The following is a 10,986-nucleotide window of genomic DNA, read 5'->3' on the forward strand; positions in this document are numbered from 1 at the left end:
CTCTGGCAAGTTAAAACAAAGAAAAAAGACACCCCTCCCCCCCTTCCCGCATACACACACACATTGGAGAGACACTGGGTAGCACACAGAATTAATATGAGGGCTGCCAGATGAGACTCCGCAAACAGGTAGGCATCAAGGGAAGCTGAGCATCCAGCACCCTAGTCAAGGTCAGGGCACAGGACAGCCTGCCTAAAAGACCCCGGTTCCCTACAGAACAGGGGGCTGCAATGAGGCTTCTTCCCACCCAGGCATCGAGACCGACATTTCCTCCTCCAGACACTAGAGGCCGCTGCTGACTCCGCTGTCACAATCACCGCAGAAATGAATTCTCAACGGCCCTTGCTTCCCTGTGACTTGCTCCACATTCAAAGTCCCAGCTGGAGGTTTCAATTGGCAGAGCTAATGGCTATGTACCCCTAGAGCCGAGAAGTCTGGGAGAGCACATGTCAGGGCTTTGTGACAGGGGGTGGCCTGCCTCCCATCAAGGCCTACACATTGGGAATTCCCCAAAGGTATTCAGAAGGTTGAGACTGTGGGCAGCCAGGGAAAGTGGACACCACCTTCTTCCCTCATGTCTGGCTCAAGCCCTTCTCTTTGGTGAAGGATTGCTGGGTCACCCAGCCGAAAACACTCTTCCGGACTCACATAAGCATGACTGCTTGGGCCAATCATGATGCCAGAGAGGTGTGTACTAAGACCCAGATGTACTATGTACCACACCTCATTTGACTTTCAAACAGCTCTAGGCGTTACCTGTATTTAGGTAGGAAAAACTGAGTCCTCAAAGGTTTTGCCAAGTCACGCAATAATAGTGCCAGGTTGCAAACCCAGGTCTGTTTATAAAACCTTGGGATTTCCCAGTGGGCTATATTGTTGGGCTGGTATCTTACCGAATTGGAGCTCTGTGAAGTCAGGGACTGGGTCATATTCTTCATTTTACATCCTGGCTGCATCTACTATATAGATGTTCAATTAATAGTTGTGCATTAGCCTGGACGATATCAAGCAGGAGCCAATTCTGGAAAGTTCTCTAACTCTCCCATGAGGCCTGAACCCAGGAATTATTTTGAGGTGGACAAGGTCTATTTGGGATCACTCTGGGAGGGGGGTGGATCCCAGAAAACCAAAAAGCCAAAAAACCTTGAATCTGGAGAATTTCCTTTTCCTTTTTTTTTTTTTTTTTTGTTTTCCTTTTACCCTTTAACCCCACCTTCCCCAAATGTGTCAAAACTGTCAACAAGAAGTTCCAATCTGTTCATTATTTAATCATCCAAAGGCTATTTTTGAACCCCACAACTGCCTTAAATACTCTAGGGCAAGAAAAAGACCCAATCTCTGTCCGGTGGAATTTACATTCTAATGGGGGAGGTGAAGGTCCATCAAAGAATCAAACAAGCAAGGGCTGGCTGATTTGTAGCTCAGACGAGGGTGATGGTGTCAGGAGACACTGACAGGCAGGCCTGACCTACTCAGGGAAGTTGGGGCAGCCTCTTTTCGGGACCTGGGGCGGAAGCAGAGATCTGAAGGGGGAGGATTTAGGCCCAGAGCGGGGAGTCTGAGTCCTTGAGATGGGGGATTTCTTCCGGAGTGAGTAGCCATCGATCATCGAGCCCGTTTTTAGGAAAGGACAGAAGGACCAGGGCCGGGCGGCTCGCTAGCCCGCGAGTGCGTCACGCCGGAATGGCACCGGCCGCGGTCTCCCCGGTCCCGTCTGGGGATGACGTCGCCCGGGTGCAAGCCCAAAATAGCCGGCTCCGCCCCCATCTCCCGGCAGCCCCTGCAGCAGTCCCCCAACCCCCGCCCCCTGGGTGACAGGCCGAGCCGGCCGCCTCTGGGTCTCTCGTAGTTTCAGTGCCGCTGACGCATGCTTGCGCGCACAGCTGGGCCGGGCGCGTCCTACGCAGCAGCCGCGAGCCGGGGCGGCCGGTGCCAGACGGTTCCGGCGGGGGGCAGGGGCGGGGCGCTGCAGGAGGCCAGGGACTCCCGACGGAGGAGGTGCGGGCGGGGGGCCCCGGTCAGGCTGGGAGGCCCTGGGCCGGGCTGCTGGAGTCACGGGGCTGCGATAGGGCTCCCCGGGCCTGGGCGCCGAGATAGCCCTCGGCACCGGCCTGCGGGGGGCCGATAAGGCTGCCGGAGGGTGCCTCGTCACCGGCCCCAAGCCGAACCCGGTGGGCGCCGCTTCCCCCTGGGAGCGCCTCCGGCTCCCCCGGGGGGTCTCCAGGCCCAGGGAGGGACCCTGGGTTCTTCCGGCCTGACTCCTCCTCCTCCCCTGCAGCCCCCCGAGGCCCGTCTGACTCCCGACGAGTTGCCATGGCATCCTACTACGACATCCTAGACGTGCCGCGAAGTGCGTCTGCTGATGACATCAAGAAGGCGTAAGTGCCTCCGCTGCGCATCAGAAAGCCTCTCACCCCCCCTTACCCCTCCCCCACACCACCATAGGGTCCTTCAGAGGCCTTGCCGAGGGAACTAGGTCCTTAGAAAGGATGGGGGGGGGGCTCCCTCTATAGGAAGGAAGAAGATCCCTGGAAGAGTAGGAGAAAGTCCTTAGCGTGAAGAAGTTCTGCTGGGAGGTGCACTGTGCGTCCTTCTCCAGTGGATCCCCCCCACCTCCCCCTTCACTCCTGCCTCAAGCCTCAGCCCCTAGGTATGGGCTTTCTCAGGATGCCTGCAAAAATGTCCAAGCCCTGTGACCAGGAGGGGCCAGTGCCCTGTACAGCCCATGGCCACACATATTTCCAACTTTTGCAGCCCCAGTGAGCTCCAGGGAGGGGTTAGGGCTGGGGCTTTCTCCTGCTTACATGATCATCTGCTGCCGCAAGTAGTCCTAGCACTGGCTGCAGAGGGGAGAGATAGGGACTCCATTAAAACATGGCAGCAGAGGCAGCCCTAGCAGCTGGGGTGGACGGGGATCTGAGTGGAGAAAGGATAGTGGCAGGCTAATGGGCAAGTGGGTCGTTCTGTTTCATGGTGAGAGGTGCTTGCTTTTGTCCTCTGACCCGACCCACTGGACCCACTTCCTGCAGGTATCGGCGGAAGGCTCTTCAGTGGCACCCAGACAAGAACCCGGATAATAAAGAATTTGCTGAGAGGAAGTTCAAGGAGGTGGCGGAAGCATATGAAGTGCTGTCAGACAGTAAGGGCCAGGAGGGGGCAGGGCAGGGCAGCACCTATCGCCTCCATTTCATGCGCCGCCGTGGTACTCCTTCCCAAAGCCATGCTGCCACCTCCCATATCCTCTGTGCCTATTTCCAAACTGGCATTTAAGTGCCGCCCCCCCCCCCCCCCCCGCCCAACAGGGGACTCTGCGACCTTTTTTTTTTTTTTTTGCTTCAATTCAAGTGAGCACCTACTATGTGCAAAGTACCTTTTTATTCTTTCCCGAATCCCCTGTGCTCAGTGTCTGCTCCCCGGGATCTGGGATGATAGTTGCAGCATGGGTCTTGACAGGGGGTTGGAAGCAGGGCAAGTAACCAAGTGTGCCGAGCCTTCTGTGTGCCAAGCATTGGTGGGTGTAATCCCCAAGAGTCCTCACAGCCATCCTGTGAGGCAGGATTTATCATCCCTACTTTATAGGCAAGGAAACTGAGGCTGAGAGAGGTGAAGTAAGTTGCTCAAGGTCACACACAGTCGGAATACGAATCCAGGTCTGTTGTGTTTTGGGTTTTTTTTTAAGATTTTATTTATTTATTTATTTTAGAGGGAAAGAGAGTGCGAGCAGGGAGAGGAGCAGAGGGGGAGGGAGAAGGAGGGGGAAGAATCTCAAGCAGACTCTGCACTGAGCATGGAGCCCTATGCTGGGCTCAGTCTCACGACCCTGAGATCATGACCCGAGCCGAAATCAAGAGTCGGATGCTTAACCGACTGAGCCACGAGGCGCCCCTCCAGGTCTGTCATTTCTTTATTCGTTCATTCAGAAAATATTCATTGAGTGTTTATGGTGCTGGACCGTTGCTGGGAACAACGGAGGACAAGCAGACACTGTCCTGGTCATCATGGGTTTATTATATTTGGCCCAGGAAGCCGGACATTAACCAAGGAAATAGACAAGAGTATTCTGCAGGGAAGTAGCTGGGTGATGTTGATAGGGAATAACGGGCACCCTTTTTGTTACAGTGGTCACAGAAGGCCTCTCTGAGGAGGCGACATTGAGGCTAAGCCCTGATAAATAGCATAGTAATAATTAGCTGATATTTGTTGAACACTTACTATGTTATCAGGCACTGTGCCAAGCAGTTTATGTGGATTGTCTTATTTAACCCTTGCAATGACCCTGTGAGATTGGTGCTGTTATTGTGCTCATTCTACAGATGAGAGGGAGCCACACTGCGAAGAGCTGGCACTGCTGAAACCTATAGCCCATGTCTCCCGTGCACCCTGCTGTCCCCCTAGACTCAGTCACTGGGTGATCCTCTGAGGGTCCTAGCCTGGAAGGGGAGGCCATCATCCCAGAGGGAGGGAGAAATGATCGGGTCTCTTTTTCCAGAGCATAAGCGGGAGATCTACGACCGTTATGGCCGGGAAGGGCTGACTGGGGCAGGTAGGTGGAGCGGCGGGGCCCAGGGATGGAAGTGGGTCACTGAGGAGAGGGGGAGGGCAGATTTTTAGTGCAGCGGATGCTCTTGAGGCTCCTGGCCATGCCTTCAGTGGGTGGCCTGGCTCAGAGCAAGACGCATGCCCTAAGGCCCCTCCTCATCCTGCCTCTTCTCCAGGAACTGGCCCATCCCGGGCGGAACCTGGTGGCAGTGGGCCTGGCTTCACCTTCACCTTCCGCAGCCCCGAGGAGGTCTTCCGGGAGTTCTTCGGGAGTGGAGACCCTTTTGCGGAGCTCTTTGGTGAGTGGGCTCAGGAGGCCTCTGATTGGCTCGGCTCCCGTTCCAGGCCTGCCCTCCATCAGCCGGGAGCCCCTGAGGCAGGAGGCTGAGCGGGCAGCAGAATTCCACAGATGGAAGATTTTGGGCGGGTGGGTCCAGGGACAGCGGGGACAGAACCTGACACAGGCCTGAGCCCACAGAGACTCGCCTTATGAAATGAGGGCAACAATGGTGCATTGTCAGGCCTGCACAATAGCAGCCGTCAAAGCAGGACTCAGAGCGCCTTGTGACAATCACAGTGACATCACACACAACAGATAACATGTTCGCAGTGAGGACTATGAACCCTGTGAGGGGATCATTTTCTCCCCACTTACAGATGAGAACACAAGGATACTTCCAGATAACTAGCTGAGAGTCACGCAGCAAATGGGAGAGTCGGGCCTCCTGGCCGGGTGGGCTTGACTTTACACCATGCTTACCTGCCTGTGCCGAAGGAGCTAGCCGTCCCCGCTTCCTCTTTCCCTTCCCTCCTTCATTGTCTACTGTGGACAGAATTTACCAGGGATCTTTTTCATATCTAATGTTAAAAAAAAATTTAATTCGTAAGCAAGTCCACAATCAAAAAAGAAAAAAATATCAGAAATGCTTAGCAGGTTATATTTCTAGGCTGAAAGGCAGGGTTCACACATTTTTGGGGGGCAACTCTCTTTACCAGATGATTGTTAATCTGCTTGCTTGTTGCAGATGACCTGGGCCCCTTCTCAGAGCTTCAGAGTCGGGGCTCCCGACACTCAGGCCCCTTCTTCACCTTCTCTTCCTCCTTCCCTGGGCACTCTGGTATGTGCTGTCCCTTCGCGTTTTTGCAAGCTCTGGGTCCTGGATCCCCTCGTCCCGGCTCATTCCTTTTCCAAGCCTTCTCTCCTGAGTATGTGGAGCCCTGCCTTCGGGCATCTCTGCAGGGAGACCCCACAGAGGTTCCTGGCCCCGTCTTGACTGCAGCATGCCGGCTCCATCCTCCCTCTGACAACCTCTCTGCCTCCTCCCTTGTGTCCATGCCAGATTTCTCCTCCTCATCTTTCTCCTTCAGTCCTGGGGCTGGTGCTTTTCGCTCTGTTTCTACATCCACCACCTTTGTCCAAGGACACCGCATCACGACACGCAGGTGAGGGCTCCTTTGGGATCATCCCAGGTGCAGGGGTGCAGGGGTGAGGGGTAGAGGGGGAGCAGCATACAACTAGAAGGTCAGCTCCTTGTGGGCAGAGTCTGTCCTGTTCGCTGCGGCATCCCGGAGCGTGGACAGGCACCTGCAGGATTCGTGCGTGCTCGCTGAGTGAACCGTGCCGTCCCCCACAGAATCATGGAGAACGGGCAGGAACGGGTAGAAGTGGAAGAAGACGGACAGCTGAAGTCAGTCACAATCAATGGTGAGGAATGGCTCTGCCACCCAGTCCCTGGCAGGAAGCCCCAGGCCCAGGCCCCAAGGCCCCCTCCAAACTGCTCCTCTCGGAACTCCTTTGGGGCAGGGAAGGAATGGCGGCCACAGGCCCCACTGGCAGAATCAGAGATGGGGATCCCCGGGCAAGGGCAGGGAACTGAGGAGTCTCAGAGGGCCAGCCGATCACCATCATCCTTAGTGGGTGCCCGGGGTTTGCAGAGCATGGACTATTTTGAAAGCACTTGTGCGCATAACATGAGCTCTGTATTGAAGCAGGCAAGGGGAAGGCAGGGCTTTGATATTGGCCCTATTTTTCATGTGAGGAGACTGAACCTCAGCATGGTTAAATGGCCCTAACTCCCAAGTAGCCCCAGGCCCACGGCCTTGTCCTACTTAGTAAGGGGTAAAGCCATGAGTGACCCGCAGGATGCAGGATTCCTGGGGCGGAACCCTTCCCACAGTGTCACGCCGGATGGGATGGTCAGCGCCGCGCCCCTTCCCTGCTTGCCGCCTCTGAGTGCGCTTCCTGGTCTGTCTTATTTAGTCATTGGAACAATCGGACAACGTAGGCACTCTCACCGTTTCCATTTTATAGATGAGGAAAGCGGGGCTTAGGGAGGTTGAGTGACTTGCCCAAGGAGACAGCTCGTATCTGCTGGCGCTGGGTACCTGCCCACGCACATGACCACCATGCTAGGTGCCAGAGTGCATGCGTGCCGGTTCCAAAGGAGGGGCTGTAAGCGGTCAGAGTTGCCACTGCATGAGGCAGCCTGGCCTGGTTCCCCTGGCCTGGGTCAGAGGGCTCCATGGTGGCCATGACTCCTACAGGTGTCCCAGATGACCTAGCGCTGGGCTTGGAGCTGAGCCGTCGCGAGCAGCAACAGTTTGTCACCTCCAGGCCAGGGGGCACACAGGTCCGGCAGACTCCTGCCTCCCGCACCTCTGACAGCGACCTCTCCGAGGATGATGAAGACCTGCAGCTCGCCATGGCCTACAGCCTGTCAGAGATGGAGGCAGCTGGGAAGAAACCAGCAGGTGGGCGGGGGGCGCAGCGTCGTCGGCAGGGGCTGCCCAAGGCCCAGGACCAAGATCCCGGCGTGGGGGGGACCCCTGAGGCTGCAAGGGGGGATGCGGCCAAACCCAGCCCATCCCCAGAGGAGAAGGCCTCTCGCTGCCTCATCCTCTGATCACCAGGCCCAAACCACCCTGATTCAGGGCGACCGGGGGGGTCCTGCTCACTGTCAGGAGCAGAGGGGCAGGGCCTGAGTTGCAGGGGCCCTTCTCCAACTCAGTGCTCCCCCAACAGGTTTCCCTCCCATGTCCACTTGCACTCCAGTGTGGACTCGGGATTTGCTCTGCTCAGCCCACAGCTGATAGGTCCCTGGCGAAGCCCAGGGTGGGGAGCCTCCGGGCAGTGGGAGGGCCTCCCAGGAGCCAGGATGCACTTAACTCCTATTAGATCGGGAGTTTCTAAGGGGCATTAGTGGTTTGGGTCGGGCCTTTTGTGCCCAGGTCTTCTGCCACCTGTGTTGCTGATGACATCAAGGAAGGAGGACTTGGCCTGGGGTTCTCTGAGCCGGAGTTGGCAGCTACACCAGGGAGTCTCCCGTGCTCCTTGTCCAGCTGCAGACATCCCACCCTGGTTTCGGTGCAGCATCGAGCTCTGACGTCTCTGTTGCTTCCCTTCTGGTGCTGCTGCTCCTCCCTCGCTCTCTTCTCTCTGCACTTGCCCGCGGGCCGCGTCGCTTGCTTTCACTGCCATCTGGCTAGGACTCCCTTCTTCCTTCCCCAAGAAAGCCTCAGTGTGACCAGGAAGATGCTGTGGCCGGTAGGGCCATAAGGTCTTCTGGGGAGGCTAGCTGGGTGGGGCGGGAGCCTCTCCTCCAGATTCGGAACCGGAGCCCCCTCCTCCTCCCTTCCTCTTGCTGCCTCAGCCTGCCCCAAGCCTCGGGACTAGGCAGAGGTGAGGCTGGCTATCCCTGGAGAGGTGGGATAAGGCCAGGGTGCCCCAGGAGGGAGGCCTAGGAGGGGACTGTACCCCGTCCTATTTCACCATGCATCAGGGCTCAGGGAGAGGCCACAGGGCTAGCCCAGGTCTGCATGCTCAGCTCCATCCTCCACGGCTGGCTGCTGACCCTGTCTCCTGTCACCCCGCCCCCGCTCTCTCCTCAGATGTGTTCTGAGCTGGATGTCCGGGATCCACAGCCGCTGCACAGTTCCAACAGGACAGCGCCCTCCCCTGTGCGCTGGGAGGGTACCCTCCATTCCTCTCCCTCACCCATGCTGAGCGTAGAGCTGGGCCTGGGTGGTGGGGGGGGGCCGGGTGGGAGGCATCCGTAGTCTTAGCCTGTGAACTCTTCCCTGTTGGGTGCTGTCTCTTGGGGACTACAGGTCCCAGAATGCAACACACCCTGCCTCGTTTCTGATAGATCACGCTAGGGGAAGCGGTGTGTGGTTGTGGAGCTGTGCATCTTGGGACATGTAGTTCTAGCCCAGGTCAGCTTGTCACTCGCTGTGAGAAGGGGAGATCTTGTCATCTGATTTGACTCTGGCAGGGGTGGCAAGAATGTGGATGAAGGGGTAGTGGGCCAGGCTTCGGTTCCCCTGACACCTCTTGCTAGTGCCGGGCTTAGAGTGTACAAATCAAAGCCCTGCGGCACCTGGGAGAGGCTCTTCTCCTGTGGGCAGTCGGAACAGGCCCGGATGGGATGGCCAAGCAGGGTGGGGCCCCAGAAGGCTGACTGATGGGCGTAGGCAGGCAGAGAGCTTGGAAGGGGAGGCCACCGGTGTGGGAGTGTTTGTGTTTGTGTGTGTGTGTGAGAGAGAGAGAGAGAGAGAGAGAGCACGCATGTGCGTGGCCGGGATTGGTGTGTAATGGGTGCTCCAGGCATGTTGCTGCTTGTATGGCTTCTTTGGCCTCTGACCCTGCTGCCCATTCTTCTTCTCCACCACCACAAATGAGCTGCCTCTCCTCCTCCCTGCCTGGGGAGCCCCGTGGCCAGGGAGGGGAGCGGTGGAGCCAGGGTGTTGCTAGCCCTGTGACACTGCATCTCAGAGACCTATCAAAGCCAGCTAGGCTGAGCTCAGACGGAGAGAGAAACACTGGAAGTCAACAAATAAAGCTGTTTTGAGCGCTCGGTGGTGTGCTGTGTTCCCATGTTCTTCCTTTCCAGGGTGGCCCCAAAGGGGACCCTACGGGACCAGTGGGTGACGTAGCCCCCTCTATTGCCCAAACACCCAGAGGTCACAAGGCTTCCCAGATGACAGCAGAAGTCCCCCCCCCCCCCCCCTTTGACCAGGCTGCCCTCCCGAGTACATTGTTGAGTCCCAAGAAACGCTCACGTTCTTCTGCCCTCACCTTCCCCAGGCAGCCGCTGCTCGCCTCCCTGGAGGGGACCCACCATCCACTACTCTGCCCCACAGCTAGGACCGGACTAAGTTACAACTCGACTGCAAGTATGGGAATGACCGAAAGTAGGGAATACGTGGTGAAAACTTGTAAAAACTACTCCTGAGGCCCACAAACTGAGCCCCTCCCCGGGTTGCCTTACCTCATGGCCGGTGGCCAGTCTCAGAGGCCTGCCTTTCCTATATGGAGCGAGCGGTCCAAGTCCACCCCACACAGGGTCCAGGCCCCAAACTCCTCAGGACCTAGGGAGGAAAGGGCCAGGGACCTCCTCCTTCCTTCTCTCTAGACACCTTCGGAGATGCCCTTTCAGCCACGGAACAAACAACTCTCCATCGTCAAGCAGAGCGCCATGGCTCCCCGGCGACTCTCTCTTCCATTCCAGGATAAGTGCCTAGCTTCGTCTTCAACAGCTGAAGGGCCTGTATTGTACTTTTCTCAAAGCAAGGAAGCAGCCTGCGCTGAAAGAGGCACTTCAGGCCTCTATCTTGAAAGAGAAGCTGCTGGAAGTTTCTAACATGGCTGTTTTGCCCACTTCTAGTCTTTGAGATGTCAAACACTGGAGCGGAGCCTCAGCGGAGCACAGGTGAGGTGTAGGGAGACCTGTGGTCTGCTCACTGGTCCCTTTGCTCCCTGTGCCGGGCAGATGGGACCACCCCCCACCCCCGTTTTTCATGTGAGGGGACAGCTTTGCCAAGGTTAAATGTTCCTAATTCCCAAGTGGCTCCAGGCCCAAGGCTCTTTTGGCCTCACTTCTGTGCCCACCAGGACACATTTCTGTGTCCAAGGAAGCCTCCTGACATGCAGGTGAGGGCTCCCCTGGGGCCCTACAGGGAGGAGGGTTGGGGGAGGGGGAGAAAGTGCCCCCTGCCCCCAGCTGGATGGATGCCTGTTGTGACGTCTCACAGGCCTGGTCTACAAGCTGCTATCGGAGTCTAGCTAGTTTTGCTTGTGGTGGGCCAGGCACTTGGCCTGCCCGAGGTACATTCTCCTAAGGCTGAAGAACACGAAGCAGCTGCTCACGAACTAAGAGGAGAGGCAGTAAAGAGGTTAAGCATGCCGGGCTTTGAATCCAAACTCCACTATATGCAACTGGGGTTACCTCGGGAGAATGTTCTGGGCTACCGATGGGGTAGCATCACGGTGAAGCTGTGCGTGGGAGCACCTGGGAAACTGCCAGCCCCAGGGGAGGCGCTGCGGAGGGACAACCGCCTCGGTCCTGGCTACCATTCAAGCCTCGGAGAGCCAGACTCCGCAGCCTGGCTCACCCGGCACTACCTGCGTCTCCCGAGCAGCGCAGCGGGGCCCGGCTCCTCACGGGGCCT

At 57.3% G+C, this 10,986-nt stretch overlaps 1 protein-coding gene across 8 annotated transcripts; it reads left to right on the top strand.

Annotated features, from left to right (window-relative positions):
* The first annotated feature begins 1,801 nt into the window (after positions 1-1,801).
* DNAJB2 (DnaJ heat shock protein family (Hsp40) member B2) lies at positions 1,802-10,975 on the top strand. 8 transcript variants are annotated; one of them, XM_064587099.1, is made up of 10 exons: positions 1,802-1,998; positions 2,279-2,378; positions 3,030-3,139; positions 4,490-4,543; positions 4,716-4,838; positions 5,565-5,982; positions 6,174-6,244; positions 7,084-7,290; positions 9,623-9,711; positions 9,951-10,975. In XM_064587099.1, exons 2-9 carry the CDS (start codon positions 2,314-2,316, stop codon positions 9,691-9,693), a joined length of 1,119 nt encoding a protein of 372 aa, XP_064443169.1. In that variant the 5' UTR covers positions 1,802-1,998; positions 2,279-2,313; the 3' UTR covers positions 9,694-9,711; positions 9,951-10,975. The 8 variants fall into 8 exon arrangements, 7 of the variants coding, with proteins under 7 accessions (XP_064443169.1, XP_045723899.1, XP_064443171.1 ...); XM_064587101.1 differs by having other exon boundaries at positions 1,805-1,998; positions 5,880-5,982; XM_064587102.1 differs by lacking the exon at positions 3,030-3,139 and having other exon boundaries at positions 1,805-1,998; positions 5,565-5,657; positions 5,880-5,982.
* The last annotated feature ends 11 nt before the right edge of the window (positions 10,976-10,986 follow it).

This window comes from Mirounga angustirostris, unplaced genomic scaffold (genome assembly GCF_029215605.1).
Source record: "Mirounga angustirostris isolate CCGP_5_RB_7025 unplaced genomic scaffold, mMirAng1.0.hap1 SCAF_3, whole genome shotgun sequence".
Taxonomy (NCBI): domain Eukaryota; kingdom Metazoa; phylum Chordata; class Mammalia; order Carnivora; family Phocidae; genus Mirounga; species Mirounga angustirostris.